General features: G+C 40.8%; 2 protein-coding genes across 5 annotated transcripts; both read right to left on the bottom strand.

Moving 5' to 3' along the window:
- Positions 1-539: 539 nt before the first annotated feature.
- Positions 540-14,813, bottom strand: mgat3a (beta-1,4-mannosyl-glycoprotein 4-beta-N-acetylglucosaminyltransferase a). Of its 2 annotated transcripts, none has more exons than XM_046843746.1 (4): positions 14,703-14,813; positions 10,013-10,067; positions 4,255-4,474; positions 540-2,926 (listed from the first exon to the last, which is right to left on the bottom strand). In XM_046843746.1, the coding sequence occupies exons 1-4, from the start codon at positions 14,743-14,745 to the stop codon at positions 1,652-1,654; spliced, it is 1,593 nt and encodes a 530-aa protein (XP_046699702.1). In that variant the 5' UTR covers positions 14,746-14,813; the 3' UTR covers positions 540-1,651. The 2 variants fall into 2 exon arrangements, with proteins under 2 accessions (XP_046699702.1, XP_046699703.1); XM_046843747.1 differs by lacking the exon at positions 14,703-14,813 and adding an exon at positions 10,232-10,330.
- Positions 14,736-24,073, bottom strand: hspbp1 (HSPA (heat shock 70kDa) binding protein, cytoplasmic cochaperone 1). 3 transcript variants are annotated; one of them, XM_046843751.1, is made up of 8 exons: positions 23,943-24,073; positions 21,758-21,871; positions 21,475-21,670; positions 21,111-21,335; positions 20,870-21,025; positions 20,665-20,761; positions 20,135-20,246; positions 14,736-15,048 (listed from the first exon to the last, which is right to left on the bottom strand). In XM_046843751.1, the coding sequence occupies exons 2-8, from the start codon at positions 21,869-21,871 to the stop codon at positions 14,968-14,970; spliced, it is 981 nt and encodes a 326-aa protein (XP_046699707.1). In that variant the 5' UTR covers positions 23,943-24,073; the 3' UTR covers positions 14,736-14,967. The 3 variants fall into 3 exon arrangements, with proteins under 3 accessions (XP_046699707.1, XP_046699706.1, XP_046699705.1); XM_046843750.1 differs by lacking the exon at positions 23,943-24,073 and adding an exon at positions 23,858-23,875; XM_046843749.1 differs by lacking the exon at positions 23,943-24,073 and adding an exon at positions 22,211-22,879.
- Between the last annotated feature and the right edge of the window lie 468 nt (positions 24,074-24,541).

The raw sequence follows: 24,541 nt of genomic DNA, 5'->3' as shown, positions 1-24,541 counted from the left end.
CACACACACACACACACACACACACACACACACACACACACACTAGAGAGAGCTCAGTGTATGTCTTGGTTATTGTAAGTGTGTTGGTTCTTGGTGCCCTAACCCTAACCCCCATGATTCCTTATTGTTTTTTTATACTTAATTGCTTTACATTGTTGGTTCATTTGTTTGTATCTGTTAATTAAAATAAATCTTCACAAAGTCTATTGTGTAAAGGACAAAACAACTCTAATGACCGTTGTCCCAGTGACATTTTCCAGTGGGACTGTTGTCCCAGAGACAAAACCCAGTAAAAGCCTCGGCTCCTGTTTCTGCTGCTCTCTCTCTCTGCAGTAGCCTTTGTTCGGTCAAAGGGTGAACAGGAAGACACATCCGGACTGCCTGGCATCTCGCCACTTGTCTGGGTAAAGGCCACTGTCCACTGCCCCAGACACAGACCACTTACCTGGTTTGAAGAAAAGTATCACACCAAAAAATGGCGCGATACAAATAAACATATACATAATTATACAAAATGAACAGGGTTATTAGTACACAACTACCCGAGTAATTGTTTATTCACACAGTTATCTCAGTTACTGATACAAGTAGAAAAGGATCATTCGAAGACAATAATTTTGCTGCTATTTTAATAATTAGCTGGTTAGGCATCAGATTCATATCACCGATCAGGTTATTGATTAACTCAGATAATTTGATAACTATGGATGGACCATTGGCAAGGAACTTCAAGTAAGTCTTAAAGTTTACACAGAATATTTACAAATGAAAATATAAAGAATAAACAGTTGGACTGAAACTTTTCGATATGATGTGAGAGACGGATGTAGAATACAAAACACTACATAAATCTACTTACACAACCTTTTTTGGACCATTCTCTCACTTCCTGTGTGTACTGCTTTTATAATCGTAGAAAAACCACATAGATTTTTTTTAGCTAACTGGCAAATACTGACACTCCAACTCCAGTTAAAATCCAGTGCTGGACTCGAGTCTTTATTTACTGTCAACCAATATTGTGTTATTATTTTTAGAATTCACTCGCCTGGGTAAAGGCCACTGTCCACTGCCCCAGACACAGACCACTTATCTGGTTTGAAGGAAAGTAGACACTCCCCTGGATAAAACCCACCAGATATGTGCTTGGATAATGGTAACTAGCCACCCACCTATTTCAAGTCTACAAGTTACTTCATTCAATAAAATTTTATTTGTATAGCACATTTTTTAAATGCCATTTTCAATAAGCAGCTGTAAAGAAATAAATAGAATAGAAATTTTATAATAATACATGTATCCCTCTGTAGGATGAACTTCCACCATAGATTTTAAAGAAACCCTTAGTTTCTTAACGAAACATTCTTTAAAGGCTACTTACCATTCACCTGGTTAAAGCTAATCTCACCAGTAATTTGTATTTACATTTAACAAACTCATCACCCAGATAAAGGCCATTACACAGACACCTTGTAACAAGACCTTTGTTTGGTTAAAGGCCACAAGCTCATCACCTTATTGGTGTTTAAATTTTAATCATACAAGATAAAAACCTCACCGGGATTCAATCACATGAATTAAGAATTAGCATTGTGGAATGTTTCGGAGGTCAAGTAATGATTCTGTCATTCTGTTTGTTGCTTCTGAACTGTTAAGCATATGGATTCTGTAAAATATAGCGATACTTGTCAAAATTCTCCAGCAGATATTTAGGAGCAAACATGTGCTCTTTAGGGTCAGTTAGAGGATAGTTTGATAGCGACCCATCAAACCAGCCCCCTGTTTTTATCAAATGCTTGATGTAACTCAGTTTCCGTTTCTCCTTATAGTCCCCCCAGCGGGGAAAATCTCCGTTTTGTGCCGAAATCAGTTTATTATAAATTCCTTCTGGTGTGAAACACCATGAACAATGCCAACCTGCATAGTGAACCGGACTTCCGATCGACCACTGCATTAGAATCTGTCCTGACTTCTTTTCGTATTCCCGGAATCCTGGCACGGTGTAATAATCCCGCCGTCGTAGCAGGATCCCGTCACCTTTATACACCGTAAGAAACATATCGACAGTGCATCCAGATAAAATGTCCAACGTTCCCGGCTGCCTCCAGAAAAATCCATACAAGGACTTCCGCATGTGAATCGCGAAGGGCTCCGTCCATCCGTCATATAATTTGAGGAAAAGAATTCCTTCCTGAAGTGGAATCTCGTCTGCGTCATCCAGAATGAACACGTCATCTGGTCTCAGACCCTGAACCCTCAGTAATCCGTTTTTTGACAAGAAAGTGCGCAGGTAATCATCTGCAATCCAACCGTTGGCATGGCCACCTTCGGGAAAATGGTCCAGGAATACATAGAGAATTTTGTGCTTTATATAATCAAATGTTCCATTGACGAGAAGTCGAAGGAAATTCAGGGGTTTGGCCTGTCCATATGCAGTGTAGTTTGACTCGCACACCAGAAAGAGATCCACAGCATCTGCGAGTTCATGAAATCTGGCATGCAGCAGGTCAAACTCGTGATTGATGTTGATGGCGTTGATGATTCGACGTGAAACCTTCCTGGGCTTTAGGTGGGATTTGGTGGGAAGGTTTGAGTGTTGCACCACAGTCGGAATGCCACAGTTAGGGCCGTGCCAACCCTGGCGGCAGATGCACTTCGACCTCTCCCTCATAGATGTAACCTTGTGATCTTTCGGATTGCTTTCGTTTTTTCCAAGTTGTTCCAATAGCTCCCTTTTATGTTTGACAACCGTGCCATCTTCCAGCATATTTGATTTAATTTCTGTCCCATCAACGAAGCACAGATCTCCTCTCTCAGTGTGGACAAAGTAGACTGTGGCATCATCCTGCAGAATGTGCAGTTGTTTTTGAAGATCCCTGTATGGACTTGAGGAACCTAGCAGGAGCAAATCTTCATCTGCTGGGTTCTGCAAAAATAAAAAAACTCTATGAATTGATGAATACACAAATTCTAGTTCTATATATATTTTTGCACTCTTCCAAGGTGCTTCAGGAGATTTTAAGATGAACCCATTTGAAATAATTTTTTATGTATATTACAATATATGAGCCCAATCTTTTCCAAATTGTTTCTATGCTAATGACACCAAACTTCAGTCATCGTTCAAAGGGAACATTCTACAAGGGGGATTAAAGTAAACACAGGACTTTTTATGTTACAGGTCTAAAAATGTATGCTAGCATGGCGGTACTACACGCAGCAGTAAGTTGCTATCGTGTCCTATCAATGATAGGTGGCGCACAAATAACGGGCTGGTCCAGAGACCGTAATAAAGATAGCAGACAACAGTGTTAGTAAATGCACACAACTGCTGAAGTTTCTCGTGAACGAAGGCATAAAAGCCGTTGATATCTACAGAAGCCTTCGATCACGATACGGTAATGAGACACTCAGCTGCAGAAAGACATCTGAATGGCATAAACGTTTTAAAGATAGCCGTACGTTCATCAGTGACAATTGTTGTGGTGGTTCCCAGCCCACAGTAGTCATTCCTGTGAAGATACAGTTCGTGGAACATTTAAATCTGGAGAATCAACACCTAACCTGTCAGGAATTTGCATGAAGCAGGCTGTCCTAGGATGGTTCATGTGTATAGACAAATCTTTCTATGCTGAACTTTTCAGATGTTAGTTAAACACTGAGAAAAGTGTATAAACTTCCACTATGGTTTGACTTGAATGCCCCTCGTATGCTCCTCGTATGTAGAATAGAAATATTTTCCCTATCAGAAAAGGGGGCATTTTTTAGGGTGACACTAAATACAAGGGTGGTACCATCAATTTTGCCTTCATCAATTAATTTTCTCAAACACAAGCTAATGGTGACAACTGATTAAAGGTTACTAGCCACACAAGGATTTGGATACTAGAACTATTCACCTGGGTAAAGACCATTACACTCTAACCTGGTTAAAAGTATTTAGTGAAAGGACACTAAACACTTCAGATTCAGTGTTGACACACACAAGGAATTTGGTTCCAGCTGTTGATGACTCTCAAAAGTACAGGCATAAATAACACTATACATTTAGGGTATATTTAGCTCGCTTGCTTAATTAATGCACATTGTCATCAGAATATTAACATAAGAGAAAATTATTTTACTTTCAAAAGAGAATTGTTTATTAAAAAGTATATTTAGATGGTCATTCGTTCAGTCTATAAATAACTTATCAGCCCTCAGGAAATGGGGGTTGTACTTTTTCCTACAGTGAGTCTGTACAGGTTTTTTTACCTTTCTGACAGTTGTCTGCCTGTCCGTCTCAGAGATGGAGGATGTGGTCAGTGTGTCCTGCCAGAAGAAGTCACTGAATCTGGCCAGTGAGCTGTAGGAGGACAGTCTCTGCAGCAGAGCTTCCTGCTGGAGCGTTTTATAGCAGTAAAACAGAGAGAGCAAACAAACTCCGGCTGTGCCGAGCAATAAGTGGCGTTGACAGTTCCTTCTCACTTTCATCCTGAGAGAGAGAGAGAGAGAGAGAGAGAGAGAGAGAGAGAGAGAGAGAGTGGGAGGTTAAAAACAAGACACCGGAATATATACACCTCGCTACTCTTCACTTTTGTGTTGTACCTGTCAAATCTTTGCAAACGTAAAAAAAAAAATAAAATCCAAACCAGCACCACACTTATCCCTCCTGAGTTTTCAGCTCAGCGTTTTCATCCTGTTCCTGCCACTCGCTGGACACTGAGAGCTCTCCCTCAGCTCTGTAATCTAATGACGCTTTATCCTGCAGTAGGACATTGTCTCAGAGTGCTGCACTCGTCTCACACCACCGCATTCTGGCATTACCACAGTAACACCATTTAGACTTTAATCCAATTTCCCCATGAATACACCTCAGGATATTTCATTACCAAGACAGAAGACAGGATGCGTCTGTTTTATAGACATGAGGAGGTGGGAGCTTAGTGATTAAGGCAATGGGCTTTGAACCCAAAGTCATGAGTTCACATCCCAGTTACACCAATCTGCCGACCTGCGCCCCTAAACAAGGCCCAAATCTGCTCAGTTGTATGAATGAGAAAAATGTAGGTCGCTCTGGATAAGGACATCTGCTACACTGCTACATGCCATAAATGTGACCTGATTAAAAATACCACTTTACTGCTCCTCAGGACTTTAACAGGACTCAGGTTCTTTTGTTACCTGTGAATTTTCTCCTGCCCAATTCCCATCCAGCAGTTAGATCTGCCTGATCATACAGGGACAGATGCTCACGCAGGAAAGTGAAGGCTCCCTGCATGAAATGTTAAACAGATACACAATCCCCCATGAAATGTTTTCCAAAGACCTGTTCTTTTGACACAACTTCTTCTGAGGTGCATTCTTTTAAGACTTTCAAGTTCCTCCAAGAAACCTCCCTGCCAAGCCATGACCCTCCAAAAACAATTACTTCAAGAAATGCTCCTCTAAGACACACCAAATGCATCTTGTCCAACTGCTGCTACTTCATCACAGAGTAAAGAAACACACTTGGAGGAAGGGGCTACAGTATCTACTCAATGTGGACAGCTAGGCGAATTGCCCAATGCCACAGTGAATGAGAAAAGAGAGACAGTTTGCCCGTTTAGCTCTCTTGTATTCTTGTCCATTACTGTGGCATTTCTGAACAATAAAACATGTTCACCTGGGTGGAGCTCAGTCTAGCGCATTAACAGTCTTATATATAAGCCCTGGATCTTCTGCTAAAAACACACATTGTTTTCCAGGTCATATGTGTGTGTGTGTTTGTGTGTGTGTGTGTGTGTGTGTGTGTGTGTGTGGTTAGGCATTTGCTACAATTACGCTTTTCTTTTTCAGGTCCAACCCATTGCTAATTCTCAAATGTCTCAGAAAAAAACAAAGGTTTTCCTTTCTTTCTCCCTTTGACATGCACACACACACACACACACACACACACACACACACACACACACACACAGGTACACACCTTATTCTAAATAGTGAGGGTGTGCTGTCAAACAGAGTAATGACAGGATGGTTAAAACGTGATCAGAAAAAACATTTCATTCTTCTCATTTGTTTTATTTCTCCTTTGTGTTCTTAACATGGACAGCGCTAACATTTTAGTTAGCATTCTGTGTGGAGGTCGTGTGGTCATGGGATCGACTCCCACGCTTCATTTATCCTCAAATTAGTTTTTTCATCTCTGGTGCAGATGATTGTAGTTTCAGGGCATGAAATTGCAGAGTATTATTATTTTTATTTTATTTTTTTATGACGCCATGCTAACCGTCCTATTTTAGAGCTTAGCACTGGCTGCTCATGAGGACTTTTTTATGACTGATATCAGGAATCCAAAGAGATACACAGACTGAAGCTTCGGTCTCCTTTACGCTCAGTTAAACAGCATGAACAAACAAAAACACCATCTCAGATCATAATCACAGGAACAGGAATTTATCTCATTATTATCGCTGCAGTACCATAGAAATGAAATGAAATTATTATTTTATGTAGAAAATACTTTTAAAGGAAACGCTCCACAAGTTTTGCTAATGAAGCAACACTATTTCGAGAGTACCACATTATTTCTGTTTTTTATTTGAATACTGTTTCATTCAGTTAGATCTGTGTTAAATTAACATTTTGGACGTTTAAACAAAAGTAAAAGTAATTCAAAGTAATTCCATATAAAAGTTTCACAAATAAAAGTTTCACTGAACATATGTTGCCTAAGAAACTGGCCATTTTGAGAAATATCGCGATCTCGGCTTGCTGCGACCCCGGCTGTAAAGACCAGGCCCTGGGAGAGGGGACGTGCTTGAGGAAGTGGAAGCAGAAGAGTGTCAAGCAGGCGGGTGTCTGTGCAGGCCAAAGGCTAACCCTAGCGGGCTGGCTCTCGCATCCATTCTACTTTCAAACATCTGTTTCCTGGACATTAAATTGGATTACATCCGACTCCAGCGAGAGTTTAGTTTAGAGACTGCTGTATCTTTGTTTTCACGGAGACGGGGTTCAGCGACAGAGTTCGGACGCCGCCATCCAGCTAGACGGGCTAACCGAAAAGCAGCTCTGTGCGGTGACTCACGATGGTGGTGTGTGTGTTTATATCAACATGGAATGGTGCAAGAAATCTGTGCTTGTCTCCAGCTATTGCTCATCGCTAGTGGAGTACAGGACTGTAAGATGCAGACCATTTTATTTACTCTGGAATTCACCACTGCTTTCATTGCTGGAGTGAACATTTCCCCAGCACTAATGCTAATCAGGCACTGTGTGAACTCAACGGCGCTATTAGTGATTAGCAGAATGCTCACCCCGACGGATCGTTTATTATCGCTGGAGATTTCAAGCATGTGAATCTCAGGACTGTGCTCCCTAAACTCTATCAGCATGTGGATTTTGCAATGAGAGGAGCAAACACGCTGGATCTTGTTTACACAAACAATCGTGTGGAGCCCCGCCCCTTATCTTGGCTACTCAGACCACATCTCTGTTACGTTAATTCCAGCATACAAACCACTCGTCAGATGCTCTAAACCGTTTCTGAAACAGGTGAAAACCTGGACAGCAGGAGCCACTTCTGCTCTTCAGGACTGTTTTGAGTGCACTTACTGGGACATGTTTAGGGAGGCTGCAACCAATGATGATTCCATCAACTTGGAGGAGTCCACATCATCAGTGACCAGCTACATCAGGAAGTGCGCTGATGACATGACCATCTCCAAGGCCATCACTACATGCTCAATCCAGAAGCTGTGGATGACCGCAAAAGTGCGTGCGGTGCTGAAACAAAGAAACTCTGCCTTCAGAGCAGGGGACTAGACGGCCTTAAGAACAGCAAGGGTCAAACTGTCCACGACCACGTCCAGGATAGCGGAGACACCCGGAGCATCTAGGCGATCACGAACTACAAGACAACTTCACCCACTTCTGACTGTGACACATCCCTCCCAGCATGGAGGTGAAAAAGACCACCCCTCCTCCCAGTGACCAGGTGCTCTGCCTAACCACAGCTGAAGTGAGGAAAACTCTATGTAAAGTTAACCCATGGAAGTCTGCTGGACCAGAGAACGATGGTCACTTCTTTACACCTGACATGAGTTTAAATGTAAAATAAATCCTGAATAACACAACTATGTAAGCAAACAATGAAATCAGCTCCACGTCCCTCCTCTAGGGGCACAAGTGAATGAAGGAAGAGGTTTAATCTTTTGTCCATCTCGCTCCCTGTCCTTCTCCCTCATCCTCACAGACGTTTGCATGGCAGTCATTTGAATGCCCTTGACTTTTTTTTTGCACTTTTGTGAGGCGTGGAGCATTTAAACGTCCATCTTCTGAACGATCCGACTGCATGTTCTCCCTCAGTTCCTTCAACTTACACTTGATACACTCTGCTGGGTCACATGACTAGAGAAAGACCCACTCTGTGCCTGTGTGTGTTTTATTCCACAGCAACTTCACCACAGCACAATGTTTCACCACAGAAATTTGACATTTTATTTACATTTGCATTTACATTATTTCTTAGTAGTTACCTGTAATGTCCTGTAAACGTCCTGTCCTTTGCTTCTCTTTCTACGAAAACGTGTAAACTCCTCTGACCTAAAGATGCTGTAAAATCACGACAGCCCTTATAAACAACTTCACCTCTGACACCTGAGACTCCTTCCGTGCACTCGCACAAAACCTTCACCACCTCACACCGAGCGTGCGAACAGGCCGTCAGTACGGAAACGATAAAGGATTGGCGGCGAGAATAAATTGTCTCCTTATGGCCAATCAAAACGTGGCACTCAGGGGCGCTAAATAAACGCAAATTTATGTTTCACAAGAAAAACCAAAGAAATAAATAAGTGTAACATGCATTGAGATGCTGTGGTGTCAGAGGAATAAAACTCTCAGTGAAGCGCCGATCGAACATCACAACACTGCATCTTTACGAGGCTACATAGTGATATCGGAACATGGATTCTGCATGAACAGGTCTCACCAGCACACGTGCACAGCATATGACATTGACAACGTGTGTGTGTGTGTGTGTGTGTGTGTGTGTGTGTGTGTGTGTGTTTCAACACAGAGGCGGTTCTGATCTCGGTCCTCATAAACCTCTATTTAAAACCTCTGTGTGTGTGTGTGTGTGTGTGTGTGTGTGTGTGTGTGTGTGTGTTTTGTGTTTATAGGCGTTCTGAGTGTCTGTAATAAACACATAAATGTGACGTGTTTCAATTGTGGTGACATTTTACAGTCAGACTTGAGAACTTTGCCCTGATCACTACACCTGCTCGTTGATGGACAACACAAAGTTCTACACCATGTCCAGATCTACAGATCATAAACACCTACTGTCGCACGTTCGGCATCTGAAGGAGATGATCTTCGGTGCATGTTTTGTATTTTTGCTTCCTCAATCACAAAAGAGGATGCTGTTTGAGCGCACACACATACAAACAACCCCCACACACACACACACACACACACACACACACACACTCATCGCCAGCGTGATGTAGGAATCAAAAGACATTTGAGCATGTGGTTGCTAGGATTCGCCGTCCTGCTCTTGGTGGATTCTGAATGAGCGTTCGGACGGCTCTCATGTTTAACTCCAGTCACTTTGTTCAGTGGAGGAGGAAAGTTTTCATCTATTTAGAGACAAAACTGAGCAGAAATGACTTGACATTCAGTTTCGTTAGTGTGGGTCAATCGACGGAAATGATTTTGTAACAAAATCGTACCCCCACCGTCCCACTGCGCTCAATCTACATAGTCTCAACTAATTTAAACTTTATCTTTCACACACAGACACACACACCCACACCCACACACAGACACACACACACACACAGACACACACCCACACAGAGTTAATTTCTTAAAAGAGGAACTAAACTTTTGAGACAGAAAGCTGGCCGTAATGTCTGTTAGTAACTTGTATTTCATGCAATATTAGTTAGTCTTACACACACACACACACACACACACACACACACACACACAGATCAGTCTGACAGAAAGAGTAAAAGCAGTGAACCCCCCCTCTGTGTCCTACCTGGCCAGGTGTGAGTGCAGCCTTGCCATGTCGCTCCTCTCGCTGTCCACATCGCCTGCAGCACAACACAAAACAACACAACGCACTTTGACACCCTCGGACGCACACGCGCGCACACACACCAGGAGAGAGAGAGAGAGAGAGAGAGAGAGAGAGAGAGAGAGAGAGAGAGAGAGAGAGACAAAGTAATCTTTATGAGTTGGAGGCAAAAATGATTACTTTCCCTTTCTCGATCTGTCTGTCACAGTCACTCACACTCAAACCCACACAAACACACACACAAACACACACACAAACACACACACAAACACACACGCACTTAGTGCATGAAAAAGCTTTTAATACTGATGGAAGAAGGTGTGTCGTGTGTGTGTCAGTTATAGTGAAGTAGGTGTGGTCTGTGTATATGTGTGTTATAGTGAAGGATATGTGTGTGTGTGTGTTTGTGTTTTATAGTCAAGAATATATATCTGTGTGTGTGTGTGTGTGTGTGTGTGTGTGTGTGTGTGTGTGTTTGTGTGTGTGTGTTTTATAGTGACGGAATTAATTGGGCATGTGTATATGTATAATAGTGGAGTGTGTTATAGCAAAGGATGTGTGTTTTGTAGTGAAGAATTTGTGTGTTTGTGTGTATGTGTGTGTTATAGTGGAGGATGTGTGTGTGTGTGTGTGTGTGTGTGTTTTAAAGTGGAAGATGTGTTTATGTGTGTGTGTGTGTGTGTGTGTGTGTGTTTGTATGTGTGTTTTAAAGTGAAGTAGCAGTGTCCTGTGTGTGTGTGTGTGTGTGTGTGTGTGTGTGTTATAGAGAAGTAGTGTCCTGTGTGTGTGTGTTTAAAGTGAAGAATATGTGTGTTATAGTGAAGTAGCAGTGACCTGTGTGTGTGTGTGTGTGTGTGTGTGTGTGTGTGTGTGTGTGTGTGTGTGTGTGTGCGTATGTGTGTGTTTTAAAGTGAAGAATATGTGTGTTATTGTTGAGGATGTGTGTTTGTTATAGTGAAGTAGCAGTGTCCTGTGTGTGTGTGTGTGTGTGTGTGTGTGTGTGTGTGTGTGTGTGTGTGTGTGTGTTTTATAGTAAAGGAAGTGTGTTGGCATGTATGTGTGTTATAGTGAAGTAGCAGTGTCCTGTGTGTGTGTGTGTGTGTGTGTGTGTGTGTGTGTGTGTGTGTGTGTGTGTGTGTGTATAGTGAATTAGGAGTGTCCAGTGTGTGTGTGTGTATGTGTGTGTGTTATAGTGGAGGATGTGTGTGTTATAGCGAAGGATATGTGTGTGTGTGTTATAGTGAAGGAGGTGTATTTGTGTGTGTTTGTTATAGTGAAGGATATGTGTGTGTGTGTGTGTGTGTGTATGTGTGTTATAGCGGAGGATGTGTGTGTGTGTGTGTGTGTGTGTGTGTGAGTTATAGTGAAGTAGTGTCCTGTGTGTGTGTATGTGTATGTCTGTGTGTGTTATAGTGGAGGATGTGTGTGTTATAGTGAAGTAGTGGTGTCCTGTGTGTGTGTGTTTTAATGAATTAGGAGTGTCCTGTGTGTGTGTGTGTGTGTGTGTGTGTGTGTGTGTGTGTGTGTGTGTGTGTGTGTTATAGTGAATTAGAGTGTCCAGTGTGTGTGTGTGTGTGTGTATAGAGAAGTAGTGTCCTGTGTGTGTATGTGTGTGTGTTAAAGTGAAGTAGGGTGTCCTGTGTGTGTCTGTGTGTGTGTGTGTGTGTTATAGTAAATTAGGAGTGTCCTGTGTGTGTGTGTGTGTGTGTGTATAGTGAATTAGAGTGTCCTGTGTGTGTGTGTGTTATAGTGAAGTAGGGTGTCCTCTGTGTGTGTCTGTGTGTGTGTGTGTGTGTGTGTGTTTTAAAGTGAAGAATATGTGTTATAGCGAAGGATATGTGTGTGTGTGTTATAGTGAAGTAGGGAGTCCTGTGTGTGTGTGTGTGTGTGTGTGTGTGTGTGTGTGTGTGTGTTATAATGAATTAGGAGTGTCCTGTGTGTGTGTGTGTGTGTGTGTTATAATGAATTAGGAGTGTCCTGTGTGTGTGTGTTATAGTGAATTAGGAGTGTCCAGTGTGTGTGTGTGTGTGTATGTGTTATAGAGAAGTAGCGTGTCCTGTGTGTGTGTGTGTGTGTGTGTTATAGTGAATTAGGAGTGTCCTGTGTGTGTGTGTGTGTGTGTGTGTGTGTGTGTGTGTGTGTGTGTTATAGTGAAGTAGTGTCCTCTGTGTGTGTGTGTGTGTGTGTGTGTGTGTGTTTTAAAGTGAAGAATATGTGTTATAGCGAAGGATGTGTGTGTGTTATAGTGAAGGAGGTGTGACGTATAAATGATTTCTGGTTATTGCTGGTCATGAGAAAGCTCTACAGATACACAAGAACATGGGTGTGTGATTTCGATAAAAGGAAAAGAGAGTTGCTGTCAGATATCAGAAGTTGCAGCTCTTCACTGGAACACTGTATGAAGAAATAAAATCCCAAACTTCTCCAAAGTTCTGAAAGTTTACAATAATATACCTTGTATTGGCCGCAGTGGAGTGTTATCCTGCTCACACACACCTGACACCATGGCCACCTGAACGTGTCACTCAGGTGTGCTGGAGCAGAGAAAATGACTCTGCTGTTTAGTAGAAACCACATTGTCTTTGTTACTCCCTTATTAGCTTCTCACCTTACAAAGCCTTGCAAATTCCTCTGTCCTGGAGACATGAACAACCTCTCTGAGAAACTTCACATCAGAATGTCAGAACCAATCTTCTAAAAAAACAATCAACTCCTTCTGGTCAACTGAAAAGCATGTTTTTTTTATTATTGGGAAAAAATATTTATATATGTTTTTTTCCTCCAAAGAACCGCCCCTCTGGAGATATTTGAATAAGTCATTAAGTGTTTATTTGCATGTCAGAAACAAACGACAACAATTTTACTGGGAAAATAGGTGCAGAGAAGAATATTCAAGATAAATGAAGACTTCACTACACCATTTAGTCGTATTATACATTTGTGTTCACTCCAAAGGACATCGGCATGCTTTCTGACCCGCCATGTCCTTTAGAAATCCTCTTTCCCCATGGTGATAAGTGTGGTTCATCCCCATACTGTTAGCACCAAATCTTTGGATGCGATACCATGAAATATTTTCTCTTCAGTTGGCAAGGCCAGAAATTTTTAAGTGGGTGGGCCTTCATAAAACAGGGTGGGCAAAACGAAAAGTATTGTATGAAAGCTGCAATTAATAAAAAACTATTAACGATGAGATATAGAACATCGTGTTTGCGTGTCATCCTACAATATTAGTCTGAGACGCCGGAGCTTCCGGTTAAACACGGAGACGATCTCGTCATAATCAAGTGTCAATCAAGCATTGAGGACTGTAGACATGTTTTGATGCGGTTTGTTGTGGAGAACTGTCTGAAGATCTGAACTGTTGAAGTGTTTTTCAACACTGCACAATGTCTTCAGGAGAGTAATAAGTGCTTGTATTATTTTGTTGACGTTGTAAAGATGTCCTCAGGACTGTTATCCAGCACTTCCATGAGTGATGAGAGGTCCTGTCCAGCAGCTTTCAGTTTTAGTTGCTGCATGAACACTGAGCTCAGCGTCACCAGTGTCTATTTTATAGTGTATAATTGCAACTGTCTCCGTCTCTGAAAGTATTTGAACCTGGAAAACAGGCAACAACAGCACTCATGAAGCCACAGGTGTCATCATAAAAACAGCTGTTCAGTGCCCTAATCCTAATTGTCAATCCAACACCACGTTCTACTGATGCCTCAGATCTTCAGCACTTTTCATGCTGCCACTTTTCCCAAGAGAGCTTGTGATTACGAACATGCATTCATTGAAGCACTTTGTCTCTGAACTTTTACATTTGATTTCAGTACCTCATTTTTTTTCCAAATGTCAGAATAAAAAACAGCTGCTTATTGACTCTCAGTGACCATATGTGTGATCTTGGCTGTTATCTTACAGGTTCATCATGTTGGTTTATGGTTTGTGTGTTTCCATGTCTACACGGACACATTGCCCCCATCTGTCACCTGACACTCCTCGGTTTCTGTTTGCACTGGAAATTACATTGGAAATTTGTATTATTTGTTTGAATTTTGGTTTTCGTTCCTGTGTTCCTGCCTTTCTGTATGTGTATATACCTATGAGGGGTGTTCAGGTCAAACCTGGACTTTAAGTTAAAATAAAAAAAGAAATAAAATTTCAAGAGCTGGAAACTTCATTTCATTTCCGCCATACTCCCCTGCGCCATTAATACACGTGTCCCCACTTTAATGCCTGGAAAGATTCGTCATTACGCCTGAACCATCCTAACGCCGGCCCCACAGTGGGATTGTGTTTGCGATTGTCGCTTGTCAGACTGTATGGACATGATCCTCATGTCACACTGTAGGATCTCAGTTATCGCATCAGACTGTATTACGGTCAAAAACTGATGCACACAAGAAAAGCACGTCTGTAGTTTGATGCCATCTATACGTGACACGTTCTCTCGCTAACGGTTCATTTTGTACATGACGTCTTGATGAATAACTGCATTGTGGTTGTCAATGCCTGGAAGCTAACATGATTTGAGAGATGATGAAGTGCTCTGGTTTCCTTAGTGCAGAGGAAATGTGGAACAAGTCAGACCAGGAAACATCAAACCGAAAGATTAAAAAAAAAAACAAGGTGTAAAGAGCAGTTAGTCATTAACCAGTTTTACCTTGTGTGTGTGTGTGTTGTACCAAACAGAATGTCCAATCCATACTTTATTACACATCTCGTCGATCAACACAGACCTCAGAAAAAACACGTGCTTCATAGGAAATCCAATTTAGGAAAAAAGTGTCACGTGTGTGTGTTTGTGTGCGTGTTAAACAAATCCTAATCTTTTCTCAGTCTCTTTTTCAGTAAGGAATAAACAAAAACGAAAAAGCCGGAGATGGCCAGTGGCTGCAGGTCAGTGATTCGCGTCGTGCGAGAGGAACTCAGCGATCCATAACTTTGTCCTCCTGAGGAGGAGCTCGGAAACAAGCTGCTCGCAATCGCTCGCAAAACTCCACCTCCTCCTGAAAAGAAAGACCCAAAGAGACTTTTAAAATATCTTCCAGAACATTTGGGTAAAGGTTCACTACCCATCCCCGAACCCACACACGTCCTGCAGTCTCTACGCCGCGCCTACGTGACTGATATCCCAGTGTTCTCAGGTGTTAATGTTGAGCAATAGATGAAATAAAAATGGAGAAGAGAAACCATGACTCACTCTACATCATTCTAAAGCTCTCAGCCTCAAGCAGTGATTTCAGATCTCTGTTTTTAATGGAAAACGTATAATGAATGTATTTGCTGAATGTGTGTGAGCAGTACACAACAACATGCATAAAAACTACACTACTCATATTATTATTGTAATAACGAGTCACAAACACATCCACTGCTGCTGATCCCCGTTTATTAGGAAAGATGAGGCTCCATAAACAGGTGGAATCTTGGGTTGAGTCTCCACTCTCTCTGCAGATGTCGATGTTTTTATTCTGCACCACCTTTCACTTTAAACCTTTTATTTCCAGTCAGTAACAATATGGAAACTAAATGACTGATGGAAAATGAAGGCAATAAGTGCAGGATTCTAACGATATATGGGAGGATTTTATTCCCCACATGTGAGTTTTAGTTTTATTACTGTTTATAAACTCTTCCTGGTTGAAGCAGCATGTGGTGTGAGGAACCAGGATGTGATGCAGCGCTCAGTTCTGCACAAACTGCTGTTTATAGCTCGTGCTCACTGGACTTTGTTTACAAAAAAAAAGGAAAAGGAAAAAAGATGGACAGTTAAAAAGTTGTTTTATCAGAGATTTGCACAAAAAGCAGCGATGTGGAAAATATTATTGGGGGCGGAGCAACAACAGAGACTTGGAGATCTGCATAGAGATGCACGTGTGTGTGTGTATTGTTGAGATTGGAATGGCTGCACATCAATATGAATGGTCATGACTGTAAAACAAGAGCTTGTCTGCTACCTGGTCATCAATATGAATCCCAACTCAATATCAAAATCCAAACATGTAGAACAAAAGTCTTTAATGATCAGCAGGTCATTTCTATGCAGACTGTATGAATAGAGTATAAATGATCACCTGAGTTTAGCAGGTGTCTCTCAAACAGGGGGAGGAGAAAAGGATCAGACACAGTCTCAGATAAATGTTTGTACAAATCTTGAGGATTTTTCAATGGAAAAAAAGTGGAACATATGGAGAGGTATAGATTTGTTTGGTCAGAGGAACTCTTCAGACTGTTACATTAATGGGTTTGTTGCTTCTTCTCCATTATTCTCATTATTGAGCAGTGACCACCTCAGTACAGCAGTACTTCCCAATGCCATCATCAACAATTTCTTCATTCTCCAGAATTCCAATCTCTCGTTTCAGCTCCACGATGTCCACAGGAATCCAACTGCCAGCATTCCAGCTACAGTAAGGGAGTTTACCGCTGATATCCTGATCTGATCTTAAAGCAGTTTTACTTGTAAAACAATTTGAGAGTCAGATCATCATGAATCACCACCATGACCAAAACTGCTGTTTGGTCTGCCACCTTGTTTTTTTTTGAGAAACACTTTCATAAATTCCACATCAAGTTAAGTCCACACACCTCACTAACTCCAGTTAGCACTATGTGGTTCTTCTGCATTCCTGTCTAATGTTTGTCTGATGTGCATTTACGTGTATTATAATTATAAAGCAATTACTGTCATGATGAGATGAGATGATCCCATCCGTACAATATTCTCAAGCATGAAAATGATTGTGTTCCTATCTGCTCCCACTGATATGAGAAGTTCATACGCTCAGCTTCTGCATCTACAGGAACAGATCAGATAAACGAGGACACCTTATGGTTTGATTTGAATATCCTATTTCAAAGTAGCATCCAAAATTATTCCATGCTCTGTATCCACATCTGCAATCTCTACAACCACTTCCCATACTCTCCATCAGCACACCAGCTTTCTCCAGGACTTCCAGTATCCTTCATCATACTGCTCACTGCTTCTCCCAGCAGAGTCAAATAATCACTTCACTAATATATTACTGTACTCATCTAACACTGAACACACAATACAGAACCAGAGGAGAAGAACCTCATCATACATCAGGGAGAGAGAGAGAGAGAGAGAGAGAGAGAGAGAGAGAGAGAGAGAGAGAGAGAGAGAGAGACAGCGGGAGAGAGTGAGAGAGAGATAGCAGGAGAGAGCGAGAGAGAGCGAGAGAGAGAGATAGCAGGAGAGAGAGGGAGAGAGAGAGAGAGAGATAGCGGAGAGAGATAGTGGGAGAGAGTGAGAGAGATAGCAGAGAGAGAGAGAGGAGAGAGAGAGAGCGGAGAGAGATAGCGGAGAGAGAGAGAGAGAGATAGCAGGAGAGAGAGGGAGAGAGAGAGAGCGAGAGAAAGCGAGAGAGAGAGCGAGAGATAGCGGGAGAGAGATAGCGGAGAGAGATAGCGGGAGAGAGTGAGAGAGATAGCAGAAGAGCGCGAGAGAGAGAGAGAGAGATAGCGGAGAGAGATAGCAGGAGAGAGAGAGAGAGCGAGAGCGAGAGAGCAAGAGCGAGAGAGAGAGAGAGAGTAAGAGCAGGAGAGAGCGGAGAGAGATAGCAGGAAAGAGCAAGAAAGAGAGAGAGAGAGAGAGAGAGAGCGAAATAGCGGAGAGAGATAGCAGGAGAGAGCGAGAGAGAGAGAAAGATAGCAGGAGAGAGATAGCGTGAGAGAGGCAGTGAGGGAGAAACAGAGAGAGAGAGAGAGAGAGAGCTTGTATTCACGTTTGTATTTATAACAGGAGATATCAAATTTAAAAAGGTGTGTGTGTGTGTGTGTGTGTGTGTGTGTGTGTTAGTGCTCGTAATCGATGTACGTCGACACAACTGCGATGCACGATCGCCTCAGAAGAAAACATCCTGTCTCTACAGTTAGTTTTGGGAGTAATTGTTGTGTTCTTAGCTGCTGTGTTTTGGTCAAGAATTATAAATATATGCTAGGTAATAACAGTAATGCTAATCGCTAACAGTATAAACTGTAAACATATACTGTAGATCAGGGGTCACCAACCTTTTTGACACTGAGAGCTACTTCTTGGGTACAGACTAATGTGAAGGGCTACCAGTTTGATACACACTTCTGAAATAACAAATTTGCTCAATTTACCTTTAATTATATGTTATTATAATAATAATGATATTTATCTATATCAGGGGTCAAACTCAACTGCACATGGGGCCAAAACTCAAAGCACACTTTAGGTCGTGGGCCGAACAGAGAAACATTTATTGAACTCACTAAAACAATGTTTTATGAACATAAATATGAATAAAAACAGACAGGAAAATTATTCCAGAATAAATAAACTTAAACTTAAATAACTTAAAATATTTTGCTTTCCATAAAAATATCAAACACCAGACATCTCACAGCTTCATCATGCAGCTCTTCAGAAACTCTCCCTCAGTAAATAACCTGCTGATGAGACTCTGATTTCTCCTCTGTTTTCACACCAGCTTCACTTTGTGATTTTGCTCTGCTGAAAAACATCTGCTGAAATGTCAGATTCTTCTTTAACTCTTCTACTTTCTGTATCTTCTGCTCTGCATTCAGGTTTTTCAGCTTCTCCTGATGTTTTGTCTCATAGTTCTGTTTTGGATTCATATCCATAATTACAGTCACATTCGCTACACTAATAACACACACACACACACACACACACACACACACACACACACACACACACACACACACACACACACACACACGTGTTTACCGCCAGTGTCAGTAAACATCTACTCAGAGTCAACTTTTCTCTTCACCACTGTGAGGCGCTGTTTCACAATAACTGTACAATAGGGTTAAATACATCAGCAGGAGCTCCACTTGATCGACGCTGGAATGTTCTCAGGTAGTCTAGTGTTCGGTAAGGCAGCTGAAGCGATGCATTATGGGATCTGTAGTTTGTGTTATCAGCGCTTCATATCGCCGCGACATTAATAACTATAATAATAGATCTTTATAAAATCATCTCGCGGGTCGGATTTAACACTGAGTTTGACACCCCTGATCTCTGTGAAGACACTGATCATGTTAATGATTTCTCACAATAATTATCAACAATCATTTCACAAGGGAGGAAACAGATATTTTTAGTAAAGGCTCGTGGGTGACTCATGTGGTCCTTGCGGGTGAACTGGTGCACCACGTTGGTGACCCCTGCTCTATAGATTACATTAGTGACAATAAAGCAAACTTTAACTTTTAATTTACATGTACTGATTGTTGTAAGTTGTTTATGCACACAGACTTGAGATGAACTACTGGATTTACATTAACAGTTCACTGTAATCTGGTAGTGCACGTCAACATGTAGATCAATAGGCTACTAGTGCACTTCTGTTTACTTTTGGCACAAGCCAATTAAATAAAACAATCACAAGTACGTGAATAATAACATTATCTCATTAGTTAAAGAGTTTAAAATGCTTTCTGTATTTCGTAATAAAATGACAAATTTACTACACTTTCTGAAATACAATTAATATTGTAATCAAAGTAATTAAACATTGTAATTAATCAGTTCATATAAAAATATGCAGATTTACTGCCCTCTTTGTATACAGTACAGTTTATATATTGTTAGCATTTATAGATTTCATGTTTAAATTGGTTCCTAATGTTAATTATTGTTTGGTTTTTCTTTCAGGAAGAGGCAAAGCTGTGTACAAGATTTCTTTCATATAAACTACGTCACTGTCTGCAGCCCCAAATGGTGTTACACTTCATGAATTTCTGCGCAGTGTTGAGCAGTGCTTTAGGTGAATTTATATGGTAGTATTCGTGCCTGATGCTAAAGTGTTGTTTACATTTTATTTTTGTATACTGTAAAAACATTGAAGTATTTTTTGGAAAAATTTAATAAAAGTTAAAATATTTTATTAGAAGTTTATCAATTTTTGAATTTATCCAAAGGATTAATTAGCTAATTAAAAAAAGAACACTAGAGTAAGCAAAAAATTAAAATAATCGTTAGTTGCAGCTCTAGAGTGTGTGTGTGTGTGTGTATTCAGATGTTATGAAACAGGAAGTGGTATTGAGCCATATAGAGAATGAAGAACGCACCTGGCTCTCCTCTCGACCCTGCAGCTCCTGTATCCTCTGGTTCAGCAGCTCCTCCAGACCCAGAGAGGGTTCTCTACAGTCACATACACCCCGCTCACTGTTCTCTACCAGACTACACACACACACACACACACACACACACACACACACACACTGAGTAACACAAATCCACACTAGCACAAAGCTCTCAACACAATAATACACTGCCCTCTGGTGGACCGCAGAGCTCATTACAACACTTTCTACAACACTGAATTTTACATTTACCAAAAGTAATAAAAATAGATTTTCAGAAAATATAATTTACATGTCAGAAGTTTGTTATAGAAAAAATGCAGACAATTAGTTAAACTGTTAATTTTACAAAAACTAAATAAATATATTCCAGAAAGGGAATTAAATACTCTTTTGTTGGATTTTCCTTTAAAAAAAAAAAACCTCCTTGAATTATTACCTGTATAATAAATATAATGTATACCTGTATAAATAAATAAATGAATAAATAAATGGGTGCAGTAACATGCACTGACCAGCAGAGGACGCCGAGCACGTGTTCATGTACAGGGGAGTGTGTCGATCTCAGTACTGCTACTAACTGCTGCACCATCCCCATACACAGCACTGTATCTGGAGGAGGGGGGGTAAAGTGTGAAACAGGACATTAGGTATAAGAATGTAACAGCACACACACACACACACACACACACACACACACACACACACACACACACACACCTCTGTGTTCCGGGTGGCTGGTGAGCAGGTTGAGCAGCAGGAAGGCAGATTTTGTACGCACTTTCTCACAGTCCGACTGCATCCCCCTCATTAGCACAGAGAATCCGTCACGTGACAGAAAGTCACTCAGGCCCACTTCCTGTTCTCGCACAAGGCCTACAGGAGAATGTGAAAGTCATGATTACATCAGGCTGAGTAAACCGTGTGTGTGTGTGTGTGTGTGTGTGTGTGTGTGACTCACAGGACACTGCGTAGAGAGCTTTGACACGTACAGTGGGGTGTGTGTCGTGGTCAGCGAGCTGCAGCAGTGTGTGTAGCGCCCCCTGCTGGAGCAAGTACAGCTGCACCTCAGGCATGTTCTGAGCGCTGCAGGCTAACAGCTCGGCCGCTCGCCACCGTACACCTGCCTCTGTGTGACACACACACCGAGACAAACACACCTCCAGCCCACCCATCTTCATCAGGTCTGTAACACACACACACACACACACACACACACACACACACACACAAATATATCACAAAGCTGTTTTACATACAACGACTCACGCTCTCTCACACACACACACACACACACACACACACACACACACACACACACACACCTCTTGCATTGTCCAGGTTGTCACACAGGTCACACAGCATCTCCAGCACCGCCTCCTTCTCATCCTCTTCCTCTTCGTCCTCTCGTCCTTCTCCCTCGTCCTTTAGGAGCACAGACACACACCACTTCATCTGCTCCACCTCGTCCAGCTGCCCCTTACACACCTCGGACAGCGCTCCTCGCAGGAACTCGATCCTCTACACACACACACACCAGAAAACGTCAGAAAAAAGCATAGCACTCTTTTATCCATCATCTAAATCCTTCTCCAAGTCCAGAGTTACCTCCTGAGACATGGGTTCATTCAGGGTGGGGCCATCAGAGGCGGAGCCTGCCTCAACGGCCAATCGCAAGACCCCCTGCAAATTCTGAGGGTGACGTCGGTTTCCTTCTGCCATCTTCACACACACACACACACACACACACACACACACACACACGGGCAGAGAATAAAATGATTACGACTATTAATTGCATGTCATTAACAAATCAAAATCACAAACAGAAACAAGTGAAAGGCTGTAAGCTCCGCCCACTTTCCAATGACGCCATCAATATCCCTGAAAATATAATATCTGTGCGTCTGGGTCACTACGTTACGATTTTATACTTTCATTTTACACATTCACGACTGATTATGAAATGTGTAGTTTACAAACTACTGATTTTAGAATTGAATAACGCCATAGAAAAATCTAATTACGAGGTCAAAAAGTTTAGAGATTCGCTCTGTTTACAAGAAAGTACTCGATCATCTTCAGGAAGAGTCCAGAGTCAAATCTGGCGAGTAGGGTGGGATTGTTCTCCGACAATCATCATGCACAAGTTGCTGAATGTTTTCGACGTTTTCGGGGGGTTGAGCTCGTCAAAGGTCTTAATTTCACATCATCTTCCAGTGATGTTCTTCCAGTCAAAACACCTCGAACACCGCGTGTCCAACGTACATCACGTCAAACGTCTCTGAGGCAGATGTGCCCAGTTTCTCACAGATGTTCATGTTCTAAACAGCTGTCTGTGATGGAATGGCAGGTGTGGGAACACACGTACATCAGAACAGCACCAGTTACACCATTAGCTGACACCACCTCGTATTTACCACTAACACCATTTGCACATTATAGAAACATCCTGTATTTAGGAAGAAAAACATCACCACTGCAAAAACAATTACTTGTAAGAATATCAGCCAAAATAGACTTAAGATCCTGAGAGTGTGAGTGATTTATATTGGGTATTAAAAGAGTGATTAAAAAAAAAATACATTTAAATGTAGGGATTACAATAAAAGTGTGCTCAGGGGTGCCAAAACTTTTGCGCCATGACTGCATTCAATCAGCTGAGCTCTGGAATGCTTAATGTGTGTTAAATCTAATATATTTCAGCTTGATGTATTTATATATTACAGTTATATCACACACACACACACGTAAAATATGAACTATAACTATAAATGTTAATCTTTTATCTGAAAATATTATCTATTTATAATAATATCTGGACCCTAAGGCCCCCACATCACCATTTAAAATATTATTATTATTTTATTTCAAATTTTATTTGTCACAAACATAGTCATATACAGAGTACAACTTGCAGTAAAATGTCTATCACAAATTACTGTATAGATAGATAGATAGATAGATAGTGTTGTTATTGTGTTGGTTATTTTATAGGTATATAAATAATATATTTATATATTACAGTTATATCACACACACACACACGTAAAATATGAACTATAACTATAAATGTTAATCTTTTATCTGAAAATATTATCTATTTATAATAATATCTGGACCCTAAGGCCCCCACATCACCATTTAAAATATTATTATTATTTCAAATTTTATTTGTCACAAACATAGTCATATACAGAGTACAACTTGCAGTAAAATGTCTATCACAAATCACTGGATAGATAGATAGATAGTGTTGTTATTGTGTTGGTTATTTTATAGGTATATAAATAATATATTTATATATTACAGTTATATCACACACACACACACACGTAAAATATGAACTATAACTATAAATGTTAATCTTTTATCTGAAAATATTATCTATTTATAATAATATCTGGACCCTAAGGCCCCCACATCACCATTTAAAATATTATTATTATTTCAAATTTTATTTGTCACAAACATAGTCATATACAGAGTACAACTTGCAGTAAAATGTCTATCACAAATCACTGGATAGATAGATAGATAGATAGATAGATAGATAGATAGATAGATAGATAGATAGTGTTGTTATTGTGTTGGTTATTTTATAGGTATATAAATAATATATTTATATATTACAGTTATATCACACACACACACAGTATTACAGGTTACAGTATTAAAGCAGTTATACGAGATAAACCACAGTCTTACCGTCAGTCAGAGAGAGAGAGAGAGAGAGTGTGTGTGTGTGTGTGTGTGTGTGTGTGTAATTAATCCGAGTAGCTCCTCATCACACCGTTAATAAACACTAAGGTAAATTCATCTGGAACTTTCTCTCACAACACCAATCGAGAAGCCGCCATCAGTACAGCTCGCACTGCGCATGCGCGAACCCGCACACGTGCTCCATGCGTGCGCCGACGTTCTCCACACATGCGCACTACGCGCACTCGACTCATGTAATTCATAGTAATGAATAAATTCATTCAAACACACACACACACACACACACGTAAAATATGAACTATAACTATAAATGTTAATCTTTTTATCTGAAAATATTATCTATTTATAATAATATCTGGACCCTAAGGCCCCCACATCACCATTTAAAATATTATTATTATTATTATTATTATTATTATTATTATTTCAAATTTTATTTGTCACAAACATAGTCATATACAGAGTACAACTTGCAGTAAAATGTCTATCACAAATTACTGTATAGATAGATAGATAGATAGATAGATAGATAGATAGATAGATAGATAGATAGTGTTGTTATTGTGTTGGTTATTTTATAGTTATATAAATAATATATTTATATATTTTTTATTACTATAATTCAGAAGCTACAACTCTGGCCAGCTCCAAAACAAAAACCCACCACTG

The sequence above is a fragment of the Silurus meridionalis genome, chromosome 29 (genome assembly GCF_014805685.1).
Source record: "Silurus meridionalis isolate SWU-2019-XX chromosome 29, ASM1480568v1, whole genome shotgun sequence".
Taxonomy (NCBI): domain Eukaryota; kingdom Metazoa; phylum Chordata; class Actinopteri; order Siluriformes; family Siluridae; genus Silurus; species Silurus meridionalis.
Note: the sequence above shows the minus strand (reverse complement) of the source record. Positions and strands in the feature narration are given on the sequence as shown.

Excerpts from the sequence above, each read along its gene's own strand:
- hspbp1 (XM_046843749.1), bottom strand. Across the intron at positions 21,026-21,110 it reads AGCTCTCTACGCAGTGTCCT|GCCTTGTGCGAGAACAGGAA; the intron begins GTGAGTCACACA and ends ATTCTCCTGTAG. Across the intron at positions 15,049-20,134 it reads AGGGTCGAGAGGAGAGCCAG|GAGGAGGTGGAGTTTTGCGA; the intron begins GTGCGTTCTTCA and ends CTTTCTTTTCAG.
- mgat3a (XM_046843746.1), bottom strand. The coding sequence starts at position 14,745 with ATGGATTGGACATTCTGTTTGGTACAACACACACACACACAAG. Across the intron at positions 10,068-14,702 it reads ACAACACACACACACACAAG|GCGATGTGGACAGCGAGAGG; the intron begins GTAAAACTGGTT and ends GTTGTGCTGCAG. Across the intron at positions 2,927-4,254 it reads GGCAGACAACTGTCAGAAAG|AACCCAGCAGATGAAGATTT; the intron begins GTAAAAAAACCT and ends TTATTTTTGCAG.